Consider the following 26,480-nt stretch of genomic DNA (forward strand, 5'->3'; position numbering starts at 1 on the left):
TCTCATCTCATACCCCTTCATCCCCCCATCGCCACGTGGTCATCTTCTTCGTGTCGGCACTCGAAGTGCTCGTGAGCCCAAGCTTCGTTGGTTCGACGTTGCTCCGCCCCATTTGTCGTTGCGAGCCTGTGTGCTCGCCGTTCGGGTGGTCGTGATTTGTTGGGATTGGCATTTCGGTGGTGCTCATGTGTTCATCTTCGTCGTGTTTGGATTTGCTTTTGTCTCTAAGGGCATTTAATATTTATGTTTTGATTGAGCTTGTGGTTAACTATAAGTTGCCATTGTAAACAAAACCCTATTTTATAAAGGGTCCTCTTGCGTTGGAATCAAACATGTATTTATCTCTTTGGTCAATATCATTCCTGTTTCTTTCTCTCCTTCTTTCTTTATTCGTGTCTTCCTTGTACGTTTGGTCGTCTTATGACGAGGGACGTTTCGGGCGTGCCCATGCACCTCTCCTCCTCATAAAGACGTACAAGCATTTGTGTGTGTGTTTGTGTCTTCTGTGTAAGTTCGGTCGTCTTGTGACGAGGGACCGTTTCGGGCTTGCCCATGCACCTCTCCTCCTCATAAAGGCGTACGAGCATTTTGTGCGTGTGTTTGTGTCTTTCTTGTACGTTCGGCCGTCTTGTGACGAGGGGACCATTCGAGCTTGCCCATGCACCTCTCCTCCTCATAAAGGCGTACGAGCATTTTGTGCGTGTGTTTGTGTCTTCCTTGTACGTCCGGCCGTCTTGTGACGAGGGAGCGTTTTGGGCGTGCCCATGCACCTCTCCTCCTCATAAAGACGTACGAGCATTTGTGTGTGTGTTTGTGTCTTCCGTGTACGTTCGGCCATCTTGTGACGAGGGACCGTTTCAGGCTTGCCCATGCACCTCTCCTCCTCATAAAGACGTACGGACATTGGTGTTTGTGTTATCATCCCCTTGTGCGTTCATGTTGCGTGCTCATCTTGCTTGTACCCGTTTGGTCACTTAGCTCGTGCAGTGATCTCGAAAGGTCGACGGGTCATGATCAACGAGAGCCATCGGCCTCACAAAACAAAGGGCAATGAGACCTTGCTCGAGAAGGGGTCGGGAAGTAGTATTGTCGTAAAGCAAACCTCGGGTCTTCTCTATCCCTTGAGTACTCCCTAGTCCAAGACCCTCATGGTCCCGCCCAAGTAACACATGTGCACGAAACTTCGCGGCAGCGTGGAGCAGTAAGAAGCAGCTGACAGTAGCATTGTCGAGCACCGAGGCCAAATATCAAGGGGCGACTATCGCTATGTGTGAAGTCATTTGGCTGAAACGGCTATTACGGGATCTGCACGTAGAGGTGTCAGATCCAACGATGATCTACTACAACAAACTCAACAGCATACACCTTGCGGAAAACCTTGTATTCCACGCTCGGACGAAGCACATTGAGGTGCATTACCACTTTGTCCGCGAGTGTGTTCTTTCTGGTGAAGTCGAACTAGCGTATGTTCCAACGGGTCGGTAGATTGCCGACATCTTCACCAAGCCCCTTGGTCTCGACAAGTTACGACATTTCTCAGTTGAGCTGGGTTTGTCGCACCTCGACACGCCGAGCTAGAGGGGGAGACAAGAACAAGAACATGAGCGTGAAAGGAGTAGTAGTAACCATGATGCCAAATCGAATGAAGAATTCAATTTCGGGCCGATTGAAGAAGCCGAAGAAGAAAACAGGGGCCGTTGTCGTGAAGATTTTCGGCAATGGTGTGAAAATTGCAAGGAACATACAAAATCGAGTGTGGTTCTTCACACACAATATGAAACAATAATAATAAAGATACTATTTTAGATTAGTTTAATATCTTGGTACAAAAAGATAGATGTCTTCAAGAGCTTCCGAATGTATTTTACTACATGTGAAACGGACAACTTAGTGTCAAGTTCTGTGAGTGTGAAGTTTGAGAAGAAGAAGAGGAAAACAAAACTGTGAGATATCCCACATAGATAGGACACCATCAAGATTCAAGAGTATATAACTAGAGCCATATCTCTTTATATTTTGTCTATGTGTTAGGAGCACAAAAAACTTAGGTTGTATATCTTGGACGAATGGATGTGGCCAAGTTGTTCAAAATGGTTTTGGAGAACTGGAACCAGAACTGACGGCGACGGAACTAAAACCGGAACAGCGGATCAATCGGGTTGATCGGATAGGTTGATCATGATGCACGGTATCTTGAAGATTTTAGTGTGAAACGAAAAAGCTAAATCATTCCTTTGAGTTATATTTTTGTCATTATACTTTCACATGTAAATTCTCATACATGAGAGCTTGAATGAGTGACATGGTTATCATGCAACACATGTCATTGCATGCATGTCTTGCACCCTCACATGCATCATATGCATGGGGGCATCTATAAAAGAGGGGAGGAGGAAGAAAAACAGGGCTATGTATGAATCAAGAATTTAATAAGAAGAAAATTCGTTATCCAATTGATGATATATCTTGTTCCTCAAATCTAAAGTCAAGGGTTCATTCTTAATCTCTCTCTCCATTTCAATCTCTCTCAATCTAAAGTCAAGTGTTCTATCTTATCTCAATGTCTCTCTCTTTCAATCTATCTTAAATACTTTCTCGCTAAAGCTAGTGCAAACTTCGAATCGTTCCAATCCAGAACCCCGGCAGTTCTGCCTCACGATCCACACGTAGTGACGGATTTTTCACAACATCGTAATCGCAAGGAAGAGCCGAAGGCAGTCAAACAAAGGGGAAACAAAGCCAAGAAAGGCATAAAGGCCAAGACTAAGACATGGTTGAACGTAGTTAAGGGCATGAAGACAAAAGACAAATTGGAGACAGCCAATTCGGGTGAAAGTGGGAATGAATCAAAAATGTTCGATTCAGATACGTCGAATCAACTGAGGGCCAAGCTGAGAAAAGGGCACCGAAAGAAGCGTCAACACCACAACAACAAAGGAGCTGAGAAAGGCCGCATGAGCAAACAAGCCGACCGGAAGGGTCGAAGCGCATGAAATCGAACAAGTCGAGGAGCGTGAGCGAGGCGTGAAGCCAAGAGAGGCCGGAGCGAAGATCTGGAAAAGCATATGGAACATCAAGTTGAGCTTGAGGGGGAGTGTTGAGAGACAAGCTCAACATTGGGAGCATAAACGAGTGCGTAACCCAATGTGTAGACTGGGTGCGTAAAACCGTGCGCAAAATATGGTCGTAGCGGTATGTAAACCGAGAGGCCGTTAGAATGTTATTCCTCGTAGGAATAATTTTGGGGGTAACTGTAGGATGCTCATTTATGAGTAGTCAGGTACTGTAAGTACTTGTGTCAGCTCGATAGTCAGGGCTTGTGTAAAAGGTGCTCATTGAGCACCAAGTATGTACAGAGAACATACAAAAAATTATTGTGAATATAGTTACGTTTCTGCTCTCTCTCTCTCTCTCTCTCTCTCTCTCTCTCTCTCTCTCTCTCTCTCTCTCTCTCTCTCTCTCTCTCCTCTCCTTCTCTGTGTTTTCTGTATTTTATCGAACTGTCGTAATTCCGAACCATGTACTCAGTGTCTTACGCATACGCTTCCGCACACGTATTCTTTTACAATCCTTAACTACATCTAAAACCATAAGGCACTTTTGAGCTTCACGACATTCTTTATCAAACCATGTTTTCCAAAATTTCTTGGTACATTTTTAAGATGTGTGGTTGGTCGAAAAAAAATTGTTTGTATAGGAGAGAATGACTTTCTTGAAAGCTTCCCATTTGCATTCTAGTGTGGTACCATGTTGTATCTTTGTCATTTGCAACATATCCTCAACCATCTTTGAATACATGGGCGCTCACTTATGGTTCATGCTCAAGTGCGATTGTTTATTATCTTCAATAGCCTCTCACAATCAAACCTATCTATACACTTGAGGTCAATACATAAAGGCCTATGATCGGATTCCGATGTCCATTCACCAAGTGAGAATTTATGTATATGATCCAAAATACCTTCGGAAAATAGCGCATAGTCAACCACACTATTTTCGTTGTGTTTTCTACATGTAAAACTATTAGTGTTGGGTCATAAGGAAATACCATTTGCAATAAGCAATCTGGTACTATTACACATTTATAGGAGTAACTTCTCAATTTGGTTCGGATCTTTTTCATCGCTAGAAGAACGGTTATACATTTGCATATCCTCTTGCATCCTTGAGATATGTGGCATGAAAGATTCTCATGAATCAAGCTGGAAACTTCTTGTACAAGCATTCATGTCACCAAAGACAATAACTTTCCCTTTGGATTTGAAATAAGCAATATTAGCTTCTAGATTGGCAAAAGGTTGATCTTTATTCAAACAAGCATAAAAGTTAGAATCTTGATGAGGAATGTAACATCCAACAACAAAAGTGGGCAAATCATTATGTGTTTCTATTTTGAGCCATATGTAGCATTTATGTTCATCATTTTTTACGATTGACACATATTTCTCTATTTCCTTCTTAATCAAACATGCCACCCCTCCTTATCCTCTTCTTTGTCTTGGATTTTTCTCCCATATCAAAGAGTGTACATTATAGTTTCCTAAAGCTTGAATCCTTTGAGTAGCACGCTCTCATGTTTCAACAAGAAGTGTGATATCCGAGTCATTGGTGAACTCCTCTATGCCAAATCTCACATTCCATGGGTATCCATTGCAATTCCAAAAGCATAGTCGTAAAAGGCGTGGGTTAGTCTAATAGGTCACGTGTCCCAATTTGCCTACATTTCCATCTTTATGCACATCCTTAACCTTATTTTTCAATCTTTCTTCATATGCTTTACGACGGGCATTTTGTTGTGAGATAGTACGATCTTCACTCACAAAGCATTGTGTATCTTTGAGGTATACCTAACTATTTTCGAGTATGTTCCGCCGCTTTGTATCATTTGTCATTGTGCATACAGAGAGAGAGAGAGAGAGAGAGATTCTACACCTAGAATAGAAGACTATCTTCGTATTAACAAAAAAAGCTCACTACAATATGCTCAGAGAGCACCTTTTATACAAATTCCTTATCCCTCTCATAAAGGTAGAGGGCTAACATAAGTACAATTAGTTGGCTCATTCATGAGCACTAAATTCTAGCCACACTGAATTCTAACTATAATAAAGTCACTAAGTTAGTTGAGCTTGTTATCTTAATAATAGGTGTCAATGTGTTGAAAAAAAACACAATATTTGGCATCATATGTCTTGCCAAACATCCCATTTAGCATTGTAAAGGGAGGGAGTATGTATGTATTATGTACAAGGAAATTGGGTGGTATTTTATGTTCATCTGTTGTCCTTTGTGCAATTTGTACCCCCCCCCCCCCAACATACACACAAACACCCTCATCTTACTTGTAAATGAGATACATTGTATAGGTGCCTAGATGTTAGGTATATGTATATAAAGAAAAGAAAGTGAGAATACAATTTTGGTGTCAACTAATTGGTTAGTAACGCAAACATGTAGAAACGTATTCATAACTGAAACAACTAGAATTAGTTTGATATCACTATCTCATTGATAATATTAATGTTTCATAATGTTGAGGCATAAGGTTCAAATGTTGGCATGATTTCTCTTCTTAATTTGTTGAGTGAATTTTAGAACCTTAACATTTTTGTAAAAGTAACGTGAAGAAGCAAGTATAAAGACCGAACAGAAGGAAGAAAACTCAGGTTTAATGGAGAGCTTGAGCTTACGTAGTATACGCGGGAGAGACAGAGAGAGTGAGAGAGAGAGAAAAAACAAGAACTATATTCAAAAAGGTACTCAATCTCTATTCACCACACTATATCCTTATGTGTGTTCAATGAACACTTTTATACAAGTCCTAGAAGGACTGACCGAAGTACTGACAGTACTTCAATGCTCATTAACAGCTCCTACACTAACTCCCAAATATATTCCTCACGGAATATCTTTCCTAACGGCCTCCCGGTTTACGCACCGATCCGGCCCTACCTACGCATCGGTCTGCGTACCGGTTTACGCATTCGGCCTAACCGATCGGTCCCCCAGATCCTTCATGTCGAACGATGCCACAAGCTAGAGCTTCACGCGGTCGATTTCACCGAGGTCGGCGCCGGTGATGACCAAGTCATCAACATATAGTAAAATACTAACCGGTCCGAGTCGACCTTTCCGGATGAACAGGGAAGAGTCCGATTTTGACGTGACGAAGCCCATCCGACGCAGTTGTTGCGTGATCTTCGCGTTCCAAGCACGCGGGGCTTGCTTTAGTCCGTAAAGGGACTTCTTCAGTCGGCAAACTGCCGAGGAGTTCGTTCCAGAGTGAAATCCGGGGGGATGTACCATGTACACCTGTTCCTCAAGGTCACCTTGCAGGAACACATTCTTAACATCCATCTGATGTAAGTGCCACCCCTTCACCGCAGCTACTGTGAGCAAAACACGGACGGTCGTCATTTTCGCGACCGGCGCAAACGTCTCATCGTAGTCGATGTCGTGTTTCTACGCGTAGCCCTTTGCCACTAGCCGAGCCTTGTACCGGTTGACCAAGCCATCAGTGTTGTACTTGACCTTGTACACCCACCTACACCCGATCGGTTTTACCCCTGTTGGTGCGTCAACCAGGTCCCAGGTCTCGTTCTCCGCCAATGCGTGCATCTCCTCCTCCATCGCAGCACGCCAATTCGCGTCTTTAGCCGCTTCTGCGTAGCTCTCCGGCTCACGCACTTCCACTACACGGGTCATGTACTCATAATGATGCGCCATGTACTCGTTGTAGCCGAACCGCAAAACTGGGTTCTTCTGGCGGGTAGATCGGCGTAATCTCACATTAGCCGATGTCGAGGCCTTCTCGATCGACGCGGACTTCACCTTTGAAGACCCGTCACTGGTTCCCTCGGAGTCGGACTCGCGTCGGTCTGACTCGTTCCTATCCGTGCCGAAATCCGACACCTTCTTCTTCCCTTTCTCTTTGCGCGTAAGCCGTCTCCTCGGCTTCCTGTGCAGGGAATGCACGGCCGAGTCTCCACTACTCGCCGGCTCTTCATCGAACTAACAATACCGACTCAGTCGTCCAATCGGTCCACTTAATCGGAGTGAAATCGGACTCTCTTCGCGGGTCTCGATTCCGGGCTCATCCGGAGGCATCTCGGCCACACTGACCTCATCGTCAGAGCTCGGATTGGAGTCGGGGTTCGGAGTCGGGGGCTTGTACCAGGACGCGGACTCGTCAAACACAACGTCGCGGCTAACACGCGCCTGTTTGGTGCGAGGGTTATAGCACTTATAACCCTTCTGCTAGTCCGAGTAACCGACCAAGATGCATTTCTCGGCCTTTGCGTCCAGCTTCCTCCTTTTCTCCTTCGGTACATGCATATACGCAATGCTACCAAACACCCTCAAGTGTTGCAAGTTCGGCTTCGTTTCGAAATATAGCTCGTGCGCCGACACTTTGTCTCCGATCCGGTTCTGGATGTATACCGCGGTCCTTACCGCCTCGGCCCAGTAGAACTTGGGCAAGCTCTTCTCCTCCAGCATTGCCCGTGCCGCTTCCACAACTGACCGATTCTTCCTCTCGGCCACGCCGTTCTGCTCCGGCGTGTATCTACAACTGAATTCATGCCGAATTCCCATTTGTTGTAGATATCCGTTGAATTGACCAGAAAAGTACTCTTTCCCGCCATCCGACCGCAGGCACTTCATCCTTCGTCCCGTTTCCGTTTCCACGAACCCTTTGAGGCTCCAGAAACAGTCGAAGACTTCGCTCTTCCTCTCAATGAGGTAGATCCACGTGTGCCACGTGTGGTCATCGATGAAGGAGACGAAATATCGGCTCCCGCCAAGACTAACGTTTTGTGTCGGCCCCCATACATCGGAGTGTATAAGGTCGAGCTTGTTCCGGCTCCGGTTTCGCTCGTTTGGGAAAGGAAGTCGGTGTTGCTTCCCGAGCTAGCAGGCTTAACAAATTTGTGCCTTTCGGCCACTAAATTTGGGCAATCCGAACACTACCTGTTTCGATTGCAAATCTTGAAGCCGCTAGTAGTTGACATGGCCTATCCGCTTGTGCCACAAGTCGATGTCCGACTCAGATTTTTGTCCCTTCGCGAACATTGCGGTGCCGCCGTCAGTGGAATCAAGGATGAACATCCTCCCGTCTCTGCGCCCTTGCGCAATCACATGACCTTCTTCCTCAATGAAGCACCCGAGGTGTGTAAACCGAACCTCCATCCCTTGGTCGACGATCTGTCCGACCGAGACCAAGTTCTTCGTGATTGTCAGAACGTGCAGCACGTTCATGAGTTTCCCTTTCTGCCCGACATGGCTAAGGGGGACTTCTCCGACATTCGCGATCGGATGCGGAGTGTCGTCTCCAGTTGCAACTACTCCAGGTTGTATCGGTTTTTCAAGGTACGAGAACCACTCCTTATGGCTCGTCATGTGGTTTGACGCGCCGGAGTCTATGTACCACACCTCGTCCGATCTCGGGGTGGTCCGTTTCATTGAGTTTGCTTCGTGTCTCGTCACGAAGGCAGACCCTTCTCCGGCTCTCCCGGAGTCTTCGGCGTAGTGCGATCGCTGCCGATTTCCCTTGTCGGTATGTCCGGAGCCGTTTCCAGAACCGGTTCTCTCCGAATCGGCGCGCTTCTTCCAGCACTCACTTTCCCTGTGGCCTTTCTTGCCACAGTACCGGCACTTCGCGATGGCCTTCCCTTGCCGGTTCTCATCGCTTCGACTCCCCCTGTTTCCGGAGGGTCCGGAGTTGCTGTCGGCATCACTTCGGTGCCTTCTTCCTTGATCTCGTCGGCCGCCTCCATTACACGCCGACTCGCCTCGTCCTCCACGTCCACGGGGCCTATCTCCCTCCGTGTACAACATTTTGTTGTCGGTGTGCGTGCTTGTAGACGCACCCGCGTGGTTCTCCTCTACCAGGAGCATTGACTGTAAGTCGAAAAAGGACGGCGTATTCTCCCGGGTACACACAGCCGTTCGGAATGCTCCGAACTTTGACGCCAAACCTCCGAGACAAATCTGGACCATCTTGCTCTCCTCGATGTTCACCTCTATGGAGGCGAGGGAGTCGCAGATATCCTTGATCTTCGAGGTATAGACCGCCACCAACAAGTCGCGTTGTCGTAGGTTGCTCAACTCCTGTCGGAGCTAAAGCTTCCTGGCTGTGGTGCTCGCAGCGAAAATCTTCTTCAGATTTTTCCACGCACCCTTCGGCGTCTTTGCATCCCGAACATAGCTCAATAGTTGTTCGCCCACACACGACGCGAAGCAGTATAATACCCTGCTCGCCGATTGCTCCCACGACGGGAAGTCTTTGTTTGTCGATTCAGGTGCCGCGTCATTAGCTCCTTCGACGTAGCTCCAGTAGCCGTGCCCGAGCAGGTACTGGTGCATCTTGTATGACCAAGATGCGTAGTTGGTTCTGTCGAGCTTCTCTGTTGGAAGCGAGCTCGCCATGCCTCTATCCATCGTTCTTCTTGTTCTTCTTCGTCAAGTTGTGTCGGCTGCAGAGAGCATGGTTGTTAGGTACGTTAGGTACGGTACTGATACCATACGTATTTAACGTATTAATACAGGTATAGTACCTCCCAATTTTAAAATACGTTAAATACGTTTTTTAGTATGTTAAATACCTATAAAATACATAAAATACGTATAGTACGTTAAATACGTTAAATACTTCTAGAATTTGAAATTTATTTACTTTCTTAAAAAATATTTGTAATATTGTAATATTGTAACCGTGTATATGCAATGTAACGAAGCATTCCATGGCTGTAGTTGCATCTTAAAAGTACTAAAGGGCAAATCGAGCAAATATGAGAATCAAAAGGATACAAATCAACAAATCAAATAGATATTTGTTAGGTAAAAAAAAACCCAAACTTGTTGGGCATTTACAACAACAGCCAAGGCCACGAAGCAAAAACTGTATATCCCTCACATGATTGAGGGAATTCACATGATGAGTCATGACAAGCTAAAATTCTACAAAAAAAATCGTACTTTTGACAAAAACAACACTTTGACAAGAAGTGCAACATACCTATTGAAGAAAAGACCACATCTTTTGATTTGGAAAAAACCTTCAGAACACATAACATCAAATATTTGAGATACACTTACATTGCATTTTGTCAAAGAAATAGAATGCATTGTAGGAACAAAATTTAGAAAAAAACCTTAACAACACATAACATCAGATATTTGACTTCTAAGAACACATAACTTGAACTATGTCCAAGACTCCAATGTATCAAAATGGGCTTAGATCAAAGAAAAGTAACATATGGCTATTGAGCTTAGTAATAATGTATAGAAAACAGAAATATTAGTCATTAGATCTCGTCCTCATCACAATCACTATCTTCATCATCAGATTCAGTGTTAGTTGATGACATCAACATAGGTTCTTCGTCAATAAGATCATCATAATTTGTATGAATTGCTTCTTCTATTCCATTGACATTATCTTGATCATTTGGTGGTAAAGAAGCAAATGTACTTGATCTTGTTATTCTCCTATTACAAGAAGATCGCTCATCATCTCTTCTTGGCCTCTGCCTCCGTATTCGATCAATAGGGACTCCATCGCTTGATGTTGTCGTATGTGATCTTGTCATGCTCCTTGTCCTTCTTCTCATGCTCATTGTTTCTTGAAAATAAGTTTCATAGAATTCTCTATCCATATCATTTTCGTGGCTAATAGATGGAATATCAGGAGTCTTAGAGACATCTATCTCATTTGGATTCACCTGCAAACAAGTTTATAAAAGCTTAACGAAATTTGAGGAATGTAAATTATAAGAAGTGAATAAAACAATACCTGCATTGGAGATGCATTCACAGTCTCAAACTTGCGAACTAGCCTTAAGTTCTCTCGCACATATACCAATCGTTCAAGTTGTGCTACCTTTAGTCTGTTTCTATTTTTTGTATGTGCGAGAGCATGTGCATTCCAATTCCTTTCTGCTGCCCCAGAAGAGCAATCCTAATAGAAAACAAAATATGAAATAAAAGGTAGTACACGAAAGTGCAGTATTTTAGAACCTAACTATAAAATTGATCATTTTTTCCAAACTTGACACTTACTTGGGATAATATGCGGACAGCTAATGCTTGGAGCTTTGGAGTTCTTCCACCAAAATTTTCCCACCATGTGACTGGCGTCATCATAGATATCTCTTCACGCGCTAATGCATAGCTAAATGTCCCTGTACCATTTCGATATTCATGCAATTCATGAAATAAGATATCACATTCAAGTGTTGAGTACAATTTTTCTGTATAGCTCATCCATGCATCCATTAACTCGGGGTTAATAAATGTAGCCTCCTCTCTCCACATCGGATGCAGCAAATGAGCTACAAGGTGGATCGGCCTCTTGAACCATTTCCATCGTATGTCAAATAACTTCAAAACATCTTCATACCTAAAAGGGTTTGTTGAGTATAGAACTACTGAGAAAGCATTAGATTCTTTCGATAAAATGCAAGTTGATGGAATCTTTCCGGATGCATATACATTGCCCATGTCCTAAAAGTGTGCGGTTTATTAGGGCCTACAGATAAAGGACAATCCATGTATATGGAGGCTGTATTGAAAGGGTTCTAGCAAGTGCACATTTATTCATACCCATCACATTCAAAAGCAGACAACCAAAACCATGATATTCCAAAAAATGAGTAGTTGTTAACAAAAATAAATATGTATTGCAAATGATAAAAAATGGGACATCATTAAAAAAGGACCAAGCACTTTTCCCATGACACGAAATTGAGATCTTCAATGTTTCTGGAAACCAATGTCATTTATAGTAACATGGAAAGTAAATTAGAATGATCAATTTCTGAAATGAATTCAAATGGGATACAACCACTAAAATCAATAAGCAAAGGATTAGCTAATGCTACAAATTGTGAAAGATTTTGAACACATTGTCTACATGTATACATACATGTTTGAGTTTCAACACATGGTTCCTATAATATTTGATCTCAACACTTGCAAAGAGGAGAGTTTTATTGCATGACATCAATTACAATTGTCTACCAATTTGTTACTTGTATAGATGCATTATTGTGGAATAGATAGATTGCTGGACACAAGCATATGTAAACTAGATCAACTAAAAATTAAATCTCCCTTGTCATTTGGTATTATCATACAACTTGATATTGGAATACAACAAAATGGGAGGTATACTTAATCATAAAAAATAAAAGAAAGAAACATATTCACTAACCTGATTTTATTTTCTTCTTCTTCTTCTTCTTCTTCTTCTTCTTCTTGTTCTTCTTCTTCTTGTTCTTCTTGTTCTTCTTGTTCTTCTTGTTGTTGTTGTTGTTGTTGTTCTTCTTCTTCTTCTTCTGCTTTTTCTGCTTCTGCTTTTTCTGCTTCTGCTTTTTCTGCTTCTTCTTCTTCTTCTTCTTCTGCTTCTTCTTCTTCTTCTTCTTCTTCTTCTTCTTCTTCTTCTTCTTCTTCTTCTTCTTCTTCTTCTTCTTCTTCTTCTTCTTCTTCTTCTTCTTCTTCTTCTAAGTCTATTATGTCCGTCTTCCTTCCTTCCTTCTATTTTACTAAAGTTGTTCTTTTCTTTTGCTTTCTTTAGGGTTTTACTCACATTTTCTATAAATACGTACTATACGTATTTTTTTAAAGGTACGTTAAATACCGTATTAGACGAATGTATATGACATTTGAATGAACAACTTTGATGTATGGTATGTACTATACAAATAAGAAGGTATTATACGTATTGATATGTTAAATACGCGTACGTAAACAACGCTGGCAGAGAGGTTCTCAACCCTCGCGCTCTGATACCATGTAAAAGTAACGTGCGGAAGCAAGTATAAAGACCAAACAGAAGGAAGAAAACTCAGGTTTAATGGAGAGCTTGAGCTTACGCAGTATACGCGGGAGAGACAGAGAGAGTGAGAGAGAGAGAAAAAACAAGAACTATATTCAAAAAGGTACTCAATCTCTATTCACCACACTATATCCTTATGTGTGTTCAATGAACACTTTTATACAAGTCCTAGAAGGACTGACCGAAGTACTGACAGTACTTCAATGCTCATTAACAGCTCCTACACTAACTCCCAAATATATTCCTCACGGAATATCTTTCCTAACGGCCTCCCGGTTTACGCACCGATCCGGCCCTACCTACGCATTGGTCTGCGTACCGGTTTACACATTCGGCCTAACCGATCGGTCCCAACCGATCCGGTCCTCGGCTTCTTCAGCAGATCCGACCGATGTTGAGCTTGTCTCTCAACAATTTTGATTATATGTTTTACTAGGTTTTTGTTTTGAAATGAGTTGATATCAATAACTAATTACGAGTGACATCACAATTTACTAAACATTCTTGCCTTCTTTACATGGGGTTCCTTAAACCTAGCCACATGCAATGGAAAGTTCTTGATTCATTAACATTTATTTTAATTTTGAAATTTTATTTTATATTAATAATAACTTATTCATTGATGGCATCTTGATTTCCTAAACGTCACAGTCTCAATTCTATCAAGGAGTATCCTTTGTTCTACACATGTGTGATGGAGATCTTCAAGGGGTCAACATTATGCCTTGTACTACACCTAAGAAAGTATGCACAATGTTGCACTAGAAGAATCTCGCAATGCTAGCATCCTAAAACCAATGCACTTTAATTAGAATTTAATTATTTTGTACTCATGTCGTGATTCATTGTAGCCAATGGCAGTTTTCTGATTCTTCATTCAATATAAGGTCATAGAAAAAGATGGCGGTTACTTAGATTTGCTAAATGAATAATGGTTGGGCAGATTTTGTAGGTTGTGAAACTTTGAAAATCATACAAACTAAGTCCAACCATTTAACGTTTCCCAATATTAGCTTATTTTTGGCTAATATAAGACAATATATTTTCTAAACTTATCATAAATGGGGTGAATCTTTAAAAAATGGTTCTCACGAGAATAGCCAAAAGTTAGACAAATTCCTTGAAAATTTGAGCCAATAAGCTATCCAACAATAACCCCTTTCCATGATTAAGATGCTCATGATGTGAGACCCACGTATTGATTGATGCCTTCTTAACTTTTTCAGCTTTTCATGATAATTTTATTTGAAATGTTCGTTGGAAATAATATTATTGATAATGCACTTCAAAGGCATGTTTCATAGTGTGTTCACTCATCATCAATCTTTCATATAAGCCAATGGCTCTCTATATAAGCAACAGGGGGTTGTTGGCCCTTCTCTTTAGGTCCAAATATTTTACATTGATCAAAACTAAGGGATTGCAATAACCAAGTTTACAACCATGGACAATAACGGATTCACTCCCTTTTCACACATAGCTAACACATTTTTACTCACATGTAACACATTTTTACTATTTTATGATTATTCCGAGTTTTAGTTCAAGTGGTAATGAAGACAAAGAAGATTTTGGATGTATCAAACTATATGCACACTCAAAATCTTTAGTTTTTAAGTGCTTGAATGACCCTTGTCTTTCACCAAACTACCAAGTTGACGATGATTATCATTCACAAATATTTCAATGATAAACTAAATATCACAAGCATAGAATTGACGTTGACCACAATTTGTTGGTTAATCTCTCTCATAAAAAATTTATCCCATTTATTAAGCAATCAAAGTTGATTAAGATCATTAATTCCTCCATTTGCAAGAATAACTCGTACTCTCACTACCAACATCGGGATGGCAATTTATCTTTGATCCAATATCATCTCCTAAGTCACAAAGCATGTATTATTTGTATTCATTACGATATCTTAGATAGAAAATAAGAATACTTCAAAAGACCACAAGAACATTGATGAGTACTCATGGGATTCAAATTGCCTCATATCATAGGATCCAAATACAATAATAGAGCATGATGAGCGGGATAATGATAAAAATACACAAGTGCCTATAATAACAACACGTGTTTGACAATTGTTGGGAGCGAAATGGCACATACGGAAATCTATCTATTTGACAAATTTATGGAATCTCGTATGATGACATCTTTAGTAAACAAAGATGCAAAGGAAAGACACAAACATGATTGACATGAGTAGTATATCATGACAAAGTCATACACGCATAAGAAGTTCCATAATGATGTTGCAGTAGTTGTTCATTATGGTAACAATTCAAATGAACCGAATATATATAGGCACCTGCGTGCGCACACACACACACGATGTCAAATTCAATGAATCATATGAAGTAGGTTTACACAAATTTGTGAATTTGGGTTCATGTTTTGTAACCTTTCATTATTCTACTAGATCATAAAGTTTTATCAATGTGGTACATATCACTTGCTTCTTCACATACATAGGCAAATGTGTAACTTTTTTAGGAGTGGTTTATGGTACATTGTGTGTGCATGTATGTTCTTATGAAAACTGAACGGACTTGTAAATGTAGCATTTTCTTTACAAAGCAATTGGGTTTCGTATTCTTTATGTCAAAGAAAGCAACATATATATGTGGGGAGTTTATATGTTTCCCATGGGATTAATTTCCTTCATAAATATTTTCACTAACAAGCTCAAAATTTTGACCAATGCCCTTTTTTCCGCAATATTGTTTGTATTAAGTCTAATGGACCTCAACAACGAAAAAAGACATAAACATGACTTAGCAAACCTTGAAGTATGTGCTATTATTAAGAAGAATGTACATGAAGTTGTTGAGTGGTTACGAATCGAGGTTTCCATATAACAATACTTTGGACTTGGTTTTCCAAGTCTTTTGGTCTAAAACATTTGTACTAACGAATATGTATATGATAGGTAAAACGGAGAAAAGGAAAACATATGTATACGCTCTCTGACCACCATATCATTTCATATGCATGGGTAACACAAATGTTACACTCTTGCTCGTCACTTCACATATAAGATTTGTCTTGAATTTTGTAGTGAATAGAAGATATTACAATAAGTAGAGAGAGCATACACATACATACAACATAACATTTCCACACACACACACACAAGCAACAAGTGTAATACATACTATCACTATGTATTCCCTTCACATTGTCTGTGTGTGTACATTGTACATACATATTATTTGAACAACCGAATTGTCTTCTCCTACACAAAGGTCTTTCTACCGACCATACTTCTCCTAACAGAAAATGATAAGGAACACATATGAGGCCAAAATTCCTTATTCCATGAGCTGAAATCAACATGGTTTATGTAGACAATAACTGGCTTATCTAATTAGCCCCCCATTAACCACCCCAAATAAAATATATCGAAGAAAACCTTTAGTCCACGAACGAGGAGGGATAGGGCAGACGGTAACACCTCTTGACAACAGGGAGGGAGGTATTGTGAAGAAGAAGAAGAAGAAGAAGAAGAAGAAGAAGAAGAAGATGATGATGATGATGATGATGATGACGATGATGGATGACAATCTCCTCTCCTTCCTTGGCTCGTATGTGTCTTGTCTATCTATCTATCTATTGAGATAGCCGCACACGATCCACCGGGATCAGTTGCTCACTCTGACCACCGCGACATATATGCATGCCTGCGTGCCTGCGTGCATGTATGTATGTATGCATACACATGTATGTATGTAAATAACCAACCAACCAAACCTAACAAAGAAAGCAAAAACTAATTATATATATAATGTATATATGTACAGAATAGGATGTAGATAAAAAGACATGGACTCACATACACACACAGAGAAAGAAGACGAAGAAGAATGAGATGGATTAAGGTTTAAGAAGACATGGGTGATCATTGATCTCTCTCTCTCTCTCTCTCTCTCTCTCTTTCCTATCCTTCCACTGATCCAAACCCTAACCCTCCTCTGTCTGTCTGTGTTTCATATCCTTTAACTGATCGAAGCCCTAATTCCCCTCCCCTGCCTCTTCAACATCAACACAACAACTCCTTCTACTCAACTGGCAAGCTACGGATTTTCACGTTAATAAATTTAATCGTTGTACTCAGAGTGTAAATTCTATTGGTTGCTATGTTTTTTTGTTTTCCGGCGAGATGGTACAGATCTTTCCGCACTGCCACTGCTACCGCCACAGCCACCATCACTATCATAAGATATGTTAATCCGCAGTTTGTAGCTCTCCACAGATAATTTGTGTGTGTGAAGAAGTTCTCTGCAAGTGCTATTCGCAGTTAGGTTAGGGTTTAGAGATTCTGTCACTGTTTTGTACTTTTTTCCAATTCAATTCCCTCATGGGATGGTTCACTTGCTATGGGGTTGGGAGGAAAGAGGGCAAATCAGAACGAGAGAATGATCGGCACCATTTGGTCATTGCTAAGCATCCGGTCATGGCAGGGAAGGTCCAACCAGGTAATATAAATAAGCCATTAATTCCATTTCTTCTTCTTCGCCATCTCCTTTTTTTCATTGCAAGTTCTATCAGTTCTTCTAGATCTCAATATATCGTTACCGGTTTTCATCTGATCCAGCAGCTTCTTTTTCTCTGAGGTGGGTATGGATTCCTATTGCATCTGACCTACAAAAAAGATATAATTTTTTTTTATTCTTCAATGTGGATAGGGCTTTCCATTGCATCAAACTTTTGACCTAGTGAAATACTTGTAGATCTTTTTAGTTATTTGAACCGTACATCCCACCTATATGTAGATGCTTGTTATTCTAGCTTATAGACTAGAAATTGACATAGAATATTCAAATCGATTCTGTTTGTCAATGAGTTTACTTTTTTGCATAAGCCACCCAGCCACACATAGCTTAGAAAAGACTGTTTCTCAATAACTGGATTCTTCTGCTGTATCTAGATGCTTGTATGAAGTATAATAACACGAAGAAGGACAAGATCTGGTCTCCTCGATTTTATCTACATGAATCTGTACTAGGATGGGCACTTGTTAAACAAGTACATAAAGTGAGCTGAATGTGGCCTTGAAAATGCAGTTTTTCTTTGAATGTTTGGGTACACACTAATGAGAACAAGAGCAAGAAGAGGAAAATATAATCTGATGGATTTGTGTAGAAAATGAATCTACGGATGCTATTTTGGACAGATATATCTTCAGATAATGCAGAAGCAACAGGCACTACATTTGAAAGATCAAGAGAGTCATCGGAATCGAGTTTGCGAACTACGAAATCAATTACTGTGCCAAAGTATGAGATTCCTCAAGGGTTGAATATACATGCACATACTTTTACATTCCATGAACTTGCTGTAGCTGCTCAAAACTTTAGCGAGGATTGTCTGATTGGGGAAGGTGGGTTCGGACCAGTATTCAGAGGCTATTTGGATGACGGACAAGTGTGAATCCACTCTCACCCTTACACACATAAAAGCAAATTTCTACATCTTTTCTTGATTGCATTTGGGAAATGTGACGTCTGATTACCTTGCTTTCTTGTCAGGTTGTTGCAATTAAGAAGCTTAACACACATGGATTGCAAGGAAATCGTGAGTTTCTGGTGGAGGTGCTTATGCTTAGTCTTTTGCAGCATGACAATCTTGTCAATCTCATAGGATACTGTGCTGATGGTGACCAACGGCTACTTGTGTATGAGTACATGGCCTTGGGATCATTAGAAGACCACTTGCATGGTGAGATGAAGAGGTGTTCTTTATGTGCGGGTCTAATTAACTTTGTAAAACACTTACAGATAATTCTGTGATTGATTATTTTTAGGCAAAAAATGTGAAAGGCCTCCGAGTTTTTCCCTACCCATTGTTTATTCCCCAAATTCCCTCCAAAGTTGGCCAACGCCCTGAAAGAGCAATATATACTTGCTATTTGAGCAGTTATATGATCAATTCATCTCGTTTCCCTCAATTCTATGAGAAAATCTCAGCAATAGTGTGGCCAATTCAACCCATTTTTCTCTCTTTAGTGCATTTGAGGAACAATGTAACTCACGGGCATTTTGGAGAAAACCTCGGTGGTATTTCAGAGTTTTTCTGTTAATTAAATGTGAAATCTAACGCAAAATATTTGAAATTAATTGCAGACATTCCGGAGGATCAAGAACCCTTGGATTGGAACACACGTATAAAAATAGCTGCTGGGGCAGCAAAAGGTTTAAAGTATCTACATGATACTGCAAATCCACCAGTGATTTATCGGGACTTGAAATCTTCCAATATACTTCTTGGAGATGATTTTCATCCAAAACTATCAGATTTTGGGTTGGCAAAACTTGGACCAGTTGGAGATAAGTCACATGTATCTACACGAGTGATGGGGACCTATGGCTATTGTGCTCCTGAATATGCTATGACAGGTCAATTGACAATGAAGTCGGATGTGTATAGTTTTGGGGTTGTATTACTGGAGTTAATATCGGGAAAGAAGGCAATGGACCAAATGAGACCATCAGGTCAACACAATTTAGTGGCATGGGTAAGATTTCTTAAGGATCTAAGGTATCATACATAGATCTTTCTATATGTGTATGCTAAGCTTTTATGTTTATGAGAGTGATGGCCATTTTTCTTTTTGTTTTTCGGAGTCCTCTTTTAGAATAGAAATTCCTCATCCATTGCATTTCATTGTATTTTTAGCTTGGTTCTTGATGTTGTTGTTTCTCTGGTTGTGTTTTTCCTTTGTTGAAATATCTTCAAGTCCTGTCCATATTTTCTGCGTTCAGAAATTGGATTTACTATCTAGGGATTTTTTATTTTGTGAATGTGGGAGAAGAATGAGCTGCAGACCATTAAATCATGAGCACATGGGATGTTGGAAGTGATTTCTCAGTTTGCATTCCCATTTCTTCCCTGGACATTGGGAATGGATGTCTTGGGGTCTCTTTGAAGAGGCCAAAATTGCCTATGACACCAAACAGCAGACCACATCTGTAAAAGTTATCTCATCTTGGAGTACAAACAAAGAAAAACAGCAAAAATGCAGCCTGCCTTTCTTAACCACAAGAACTAGAAAGTATATACACTGTTGAACATTCTGGTTTTGTGAATTTGTTTTTAGAGATTCCCACTAGTTGAGAATCTATCAATATGAGCTCAAATAGATTGAAACTTTGCCTTCTAAATATCCCCAACTTTGACTGATCTAAGATGGAGATGAATCGGAAGTGAGGAAAGCACAGATGGGTTTCAGATTATCATGCCCCAAATTGATTGATAACAGTGCGGTGATCCCACAGTTCAGGTGGACATGCTATGCTTCCATGAAAAATTGGTATTTCTATATCCTAGGGACTGTAGTGGTTGAGACCCTATTGGTGCTGCCCTTGACTGTCATGTAATAGGGCGTGGAGGATAGAGAAGGCTTGGTGTGGCAAGTATATCAAACAGCCAATTGCACATAATCTCTCAAAGGGGCCAAGGGTCTTGTAAATGTGCATGGCTTAGGGCAACATGTTTTTGTTGAAAGATTTTAAATATTATAGTTTCTAGCTATGGAATTCACTTCAGATGTTCATTATTGTTTATTATGGCAACTTGAACTATGATTCATGAAATATAACTGTGCAACATTAAGGAGAAACATGGTTTGTTGCGAACACCTCGACTCTTCTTGTTTTTGATTATTTGATTTTGCCTTCTTTGAGGGAAGCTTCATACTTTTTCCCAATGTGGACAATGAAATCAGGCACGTGTTTGGAGTTTTGAAACTCCCTTTGTATTGGCTCCCTTAAATGTTTGTGATCCGTATTTTAGGCTATAGGAAAGGAAAAGATTGCCTGTTTTAACTTGCTCACAAATGTGAAAAATGACGGTAGTCGTGAGTATCATGCATTTGTAGATTTAATGAGATGACAATAACATGGATCTACTCAAAGTACTGGAGCTTGCTGGGATCCCATCATTAATTACGTGATAAATCCTCGCATAGGATGACACGTTTTTAATTCATTATTTCTTGTGCACGTCTATAAGTGTGCACATCTCAGAGCTTGTCCATAGTCAGGTTTCTTAGGGTCTGCTTTGATTTCATGCAGAGCTCACCCTACAAAGGCTAATGGTGGCTAGAATTAGCTTGGAACTTCAATACAAGGAGGAGATACAATAAATAAGGTTATACCCATTTATGGGGTACTTTATGGGGACATAATGAAACTCAAGTGACTTTACACTCATTGGAAACTCAGGATACAGTAAATACCCTAGAATTAGTGTAACACACTTCATCTCATTGTTTACTCAGATGTATACCGTCTTTCTCAAATATATATTGCACCCGATTTAGGAATGTTAATGTATATCAAAATCTGGGTCCAAGATACCTGTGGGTAGATTGATCAAAGTTACTTGGTTCTGATGCTATGGTTGATGCTGTCTATCTCTCAGCAGCTGTCTCTTCGTTTTTTGCAATGTATGCCTAATCTCTGCACACTCAATGTAACACCACTCAAGCGTGGGTAACAAGATCAGAATCCAGATTCTTCTTGGAAGAGGAAAAGGTGGCATACACACGCTCCTACAGATACCTATGAGTAACATTCACAGGGCCTAGGTTCTCCTTATGTAATGCTGCTTGTGCCCGACTTTCTCATGGATATGCAGCCCTTGGTGCTCTTGAAAGACAATGTGCACATTTGTAGTTCCAAGGGCCACAAACTAAACTGAGGCTATTTGATACACTTGTGACACCAACTCTTCTCTATGGAGTAGAGACTTGGGGACCAAGTCTTAACAAGGCAAATACTGGAAGGTTTCAGAGAGACCTTTTGTTTCAATGATTGCCTACATGATAAGGAGCAAAGTATCGGTGCCCATGATATAATCCAGGCAGAGATGAGAGCAGAACCTATAATCATCGAGGCATTATTTCGATCAGTGACCTGTATCCAACAACTTTGGGAGCTCCTTAAACGAAGGTACTCAAGGTTGTCAGCAAAAAATCTTGCTGAACATGGAGACATTCATTGTTGGTATGTTGAAATGCAACAATGGTTCGAGTCACATGGCATAAGCATAAATGCACCCCCATTCCAATATAGCTTGGATGGTCCCCCCATCTAAACATGACCAAATTGGAAAAGAATAGAGTGATCTGAACTGATATTATTAACTTGGAAAACGAGATAACATGGATCAGCCCCAAAACATCAGTTGGTAGGAAGATGGTCCACCATAAGAAACTTTTTACACATGTCTGAGGATGATTCAACATCAGGCCATCTTATACTGACATACATCTATCCTATGTGCAGTGTGATAAATCAGCTGTGAACTTCTCATCACATACATTAGAGATTGAGGTAGGTAGATATGCACAAATATCTCTAGAACAAAGAATTTGCTAAGTGTGTCATTAGGGAATGGAATTTGGAGAACACTGTGGTTGTCACTTTAATGTTTTTTTATAAAATAAGGTGATACCATTGCCTCTTTAAGCAAATCTTTAGCCCACTATTTGCAAGGTAATGAAATATGAGGACCAACGGTGCTTTGAGCTTTTCTTTCTAAAACTCAAGAAACATAAGGAAAATTTGTTGGACAACATGACAACCACACAAGCTCATCAGCAAAGACAATCACAACTGTAACGAACCTAAAACATGGGGATCTCGAAACAGACCCAAAACATGGTGGGGAGAAGAGAGATTAACCAAAACAGAGATTGCATTAATATAAATTAAGCACGATTAACAAGATGACTAAGTACAAGCTCCTTAGAGCTACTATAATTAAGGAGAGGGAGGAGAGAGTTTGTAAATCCGGGAATGAACCAGAATGAGGAGTGACTCCTTATATAGGCCAAGGGTGGTGGTAGAGCTTCCTTGGCGTTAGTCCAAGAGGTGGCTTTTGAGCTCCCTTGGGCGGTAGGCCAAGAAGTGTCTTTTGGTCTCCCCTGAGACTGGTTTTTGGCACTGTGACGCTGCTGATTTTGTAGCAGTGTCCGGGATTGGGTATTTCCTAAGTCCCAACTCAGATTGGGACTGGTAGTCCCAACTCAAGGGTGGAAACCCATATTTGGGACTGGGACTAAGACCGTGGTTCCCTTCTTGTGTCCCAACTCGATATGCTTGTGGCAACGTCGATCGTGACTCCTTGACCCCACTCGTTTTGGGGCTTCTTGAGTCCAGCCCGACTCACTTCGGGATCGTGATCCGGTTGGGACTCTCTTGGGACACAACACAACTTTCTTTAGCCCCACCACCCCTACTCATGCTACAAGTCAATCAAGGGCTACACAAATCGGCTCCTGTCTAGGACATAACAAAGGGGTTACAATAAATTGGGCAATAGCAATTTGTCATGCATGTAGGCCCCAGCATCATGGACCACGATCTCACTATCCTTGTCATCGACAGATGAAGGCCATTATCTTTTGCCATCACAGGTACTTCCCTCGCATCAGAAACCTTTCCGTTTTGGATCGACCTATGTTAGACATCTTTTGAAGACAAAAGTAGCACATATCTGACTTGAGAATCTTACTTGTACAGATGACAAGTTTCTTTAGTTGCGTCTTAATTATATTTTTATTTACTTTATTATTATTATTTAGCTATGTTTATTTTGGTTTGCTGTTCTCAAAGATGAGACAACATTTTAAGATGTAATCTCTTGTTTGGCCTCTTAAAAGATGTTAATATATCTTTCTTCTTTCCTACACAATACGAATTGAAGCAGGCAAAGATAATGCAAAAATCAATACCAGCGATCCAAATTATCCTGAATTGCGTTATAGTCTTAAAATCTGAAAATTGCGTCAATCTTTAATCTGGAAACTGTTCCTGTCTTTCTTGGGGACTATTATCTGCAACTGTTTTATAGGACGAGTTCTACTGACCTTCAGAGATTTTATTAGAAGATCTGTTTAAATACAAAATTAATTTTTCTGTAGTTGTCCTTTATGGGATTATGCTTGTATCATCTTATTCGTATATCCTTTCTTGAGATTCATTACATTAAACTGAATGTATGTCTCTGATTGACAAAATATGTTAATTTGATGCTTTGGTGGCATTCGAAAACTTGGGTGTTTCATGAAGTCGAAACCAAACTTCAAATTGTTGTCTCTGAATGGAAATGTTGAAGGCTAATTGTTTTCTTAATGATACTGACAGGCACGACCCCTTTTCAAAGACAGGAAAAAGTTTGCTCAGATGGCTGATCCAAATCTACAAGGGAACTACCCTGCGAGGGGATTGTTCCAAGCCCTAGCTGTAGCAGCTATGTGTGTACATGAGCAAGCTGCATCAAGGCCCTTGATAGCAGATGTTGTCACAGCACTCACGTTTCTTTCCCAGACTCCTCATAACACTCCTCCAGCCACAATTTCTTCTTCAGCACGATCTTCCTCAGCTGCTATTGAACAGCAAATTTCAACCTCAATAGCTGATTGTAGTTTAGAGTCTCATGATCGATACCATGAAAATATTTTGTATGATAAACAATCCACAGCATCAATACAGGCTGATTCACATGATAGAGATAACGATGGCTCACATGATAGAGATAACGATGGTGTGGATGATAAGAGACAAGGAGCTATGGAGAGTGAGACAAAGTATACAAGCTGGAGATCGCCAGCAAGGGGTAAAGAGAGAGAGCAGGCTATTGCTGAAGCAAGGATATGGGGTGAAACCTGGAGAGAGAAGAGGGAGACTTCACGATTGGAAAAAGAAGGTGAATAAAAATGGGGTCAAGCTACCTAAAGAGATGGTTCAAACCTGTACCACGACATCATTGCTTATTAACGATTTAAATCCATCATCATATGAAGGTTTCTGCTATTCAGTAATGGCCAGTTAAGACCTCCAAGTGGTTGTCTCATGAATGAGTATCTGAGAAAGTGAGGACATTTGAATCTCTCATCCTTATGTTTCTGGTTTCGGTGGAAGTCCAAGGATTGTAAAATATGAAGACTAATAATACTCCTTTATCTGCAGAATTTCAGGTTTTTGTATGTTGTGTTGTCTGGTTGAAGCCAACAATCCTCTTGATACTAGTGTGTAAACTATACCCTGATTTGTACATGGTTTTCATTCGGTATTTCTTGATAACATCATGTATCATTTGGTATTCTATAATTTATTTGTGGTCTTTCTAAAAGAGATTCGTATGGTACCCAACTTTTTTTGTGCTTTTATTCAAATGTGAAATAGGGAAATTAAAATGCCATGTCTACGGATATTTTGTTCAAGTTGGAAGCATTGAGGTTTCTTGGAGTTTACTATTTTCATTTGCTTTTAATTAAGTATGAATTTAGGATCATGCTTGCACCTTGGTTTTTTGGTACTTGCTGAATGTTCTTTCCATTAGCACTACTAAGTAGAATTATTGCTCGCTTAATCCTAGCTTCCCCTCAAATTAACTTTTACTAGTTGGAAAACATGTATACCATCTTTTTGCTCTTTATAATGTGTCTGCTTTTCTAATTTTCATTGAATGACATCACCAACTTTACACAACTAAATGGATGGGTTAGATTGATGATCTATCTTCATGCTTTATAACATGTAAATAGTTAGAGAAATGTATGTATAATTCTCATGCAATGGGTAGATAAAATAGATGTGTAGTGTGTGATGTGTGTGAGATGTAAGAGAGACGAACAAAATAGGAATGACTAGTGTGTGTTACGTGCATAACCATAATTGATCATGAGATGGGTTTTTCATAGTTTTCATTAATCTTATGATGAGTACATGTAGGTTAGTTTTGAAAGGAACGGGGATATAAATTGTAATATTCAATTCTATGATGTGGGGTAACTATTAAATGTGTTATCACTTGACCACTAGGGTTTTTGCCTATATAATAAGGCTAACTACTTTTTATCAAGGAGGCTTGACTTATGTTGAGCCTATTATGATAGTGTGACTATGGCTCTTGTTAACTAAGCACTTGTGATCCTCACAGAAGGCACAACTCACACCGAGGAGATTTGAGTTCGTCTCACACTGTCTATAACTGCTTATGTTTTGCTTTATTAATTAGTTAGACTATACCAACATAAAATAAGGAATTGGTTTCTTAGAACTTTTGTGGAAGCACACATAAAATTGGGAACAATCTAATCATGATTGGCATAATGAGTCGAATATCTAAGGTATCCACTTTATTCAATGGAAAGGCATCTCCCATTTACAAAGTCAACAGTGAGCTTTAATACACAAGCATGTCCCAAACAATTTCTGTTCATACACAAGGTTTGGGATACTAGGGCTTGTTATCTCAAAATTCATATTTGCTATTGTGCATATTCTATACAAAAGGTGCGAAACCAATGACAAGATGTCTTGTTCATGACTAGAGTCGAAGTTAGGCCAAAGTCGATGGTAGTCGAGAGTTGAAGGTAGGCCAGAGTCAAAGGTAGCCTAGAGTTGAACGTAGTAGTGATTCAAGCAATGAGTCATGTCTGAAATCAACATGTAATTCACCCAAAGACCCTGAGATTATGAACAAATTTAACAATATGAAGTCTAGATGGTCTTTTTTATATGTTAAAATGTTGGATTATGAAGAAATTCCCTTTATAAAATAGGGTTTACAAGATTGTAGAGTTTTTTATTGTACAATGATGATAATTTTTCAGAAATTAAAC

At 40.3% G+C, this 26,480-nt stretch overlaps 2 protein-coding genes across 3 annotated transcripts; one reads left to right on the forward strand and one right to left on the reverse strand.

Annotated features, from left to right (window-relative positions):
- Positions 1 to 10,307: 10,307 nt before the first annotated feature.
- Positions 10,308 to 11,502, reverse strand: LOC147856034 (uncharacterized). Its single transcript, XM_087329629.1, has 3 exons — positions 11,062 to 11,502; positions 10,796 to 10,960; positions 10,308 to 10,724 (listed from the first exon to the last, which is right to left on the reverse strand). The coding sequence occupies exons 1-3, from the start codon at positions 11,500 to 11,502 to the stop codon at positions 10,308 to 10,310; spliced, it is 1,023 nt and encodes a 340-aa protein (XP_087185755.1).
- Positions 11,503 to 16,687: 5,185 nt separating this feature from the next.
- On the forward strand, positions 16,688 to 24,987 carry LOC147856035 (putative serine/threonine-protein kinase PBL7). 2 transcript variants are annotated; one of them, XM_087329356.1, is made up of 6 exons: positions 16,727 to 16,741; positions 17,016 to 17,322; positions 18,021 to 18,271; positions 18,376 to 18,565; positions 18,970 to 19,361; positions 23,998 to 24,987. In XM_087329356.1, exons 2-6 carry the CDS (start codon positions 17,205 to 17,207, stop codon positions 24,565 to 24,567), a joined length of 1,521 nt encoding a protein of 506 aa, XP_087185482.1. In that variant the 5' UTR covers positions 16,727 to 16,741; positions 17,016 to 17,204; the 3' UTR covers positions 24,568 to 24,987. The 2 variants fall into 2 exon arrangements, with proteins under 2 accessions (XP_087185481.1, XP_087185482.1); XM_087329355.1 differs by having other exon boundaries at positions 16,688 to 17,322.
- Positions 24,988 to 26,480: the final 1,493 nt, after the last annotated feature.

This window comes from Azolla caroliniana, unplaced genomic scaffold (genome assembly GCF_043228905.1).
Source record: "Azolla caroliniana isolate FFs.n. ecotype wild unplaced genomic scaffold, voAzoCaro1.0.p SCAF_13, whole genome shotgun sequence".
NCBI classification, from domain to species: Eukaryota; Viridiplantae; Streptophyta; class Polypodiopsida; order Salviniales; family Salviniaceae; genus Azolla; species Azolla caroliniana.

Excerpts from the sequence above, each read along its gene's own strand:
- LOC147856034 (XM_087329629.1), bottom strand. The coding sequence starts at position 11,502 with ATGGGCAATGTATATGCATCCGGAAAGATTCCATCAACTTGCATTTTA. Across the intron at positions 10,961-11,061 it reads CTGTCCGCATATTATCCCAA|GATTGCTCTTCTGGGGCAGC; the intron begins GTAAGTGTCAAG and ends GTTTTCTATTAG. Across the intron at positions 10,725-10,795 it reads TGAATGCATCTCCAATGCAG|GTGAATCCAAATGAGATAGA; the intron begins GTATTGTTTTAT and ends ACTTGTTTGCAG.
- LOC147856035 (XM_087329355.1), top strand. The coding sequence starts at position 17,205 with ATGGGATGGTTCACTTGCTATGGGGTTGGGAGGAAAGAGGGCAAATCA. Across the intron at positions 17,323-18,020 it reads GGCAGGGAAGGTCCAACCAG|ATATATCTTCAGATAATGCA; the intron begins GTAATATAAATA and ends TATTTTGGACAG. Across the intron at positions 18,566-18,969 it reads ATTAGAAGACCACTTGCATG|ACATTCCGGAGGATCAAGAA; the intron begins GTGAGATGAAGA and ends AATTAATTGCAG.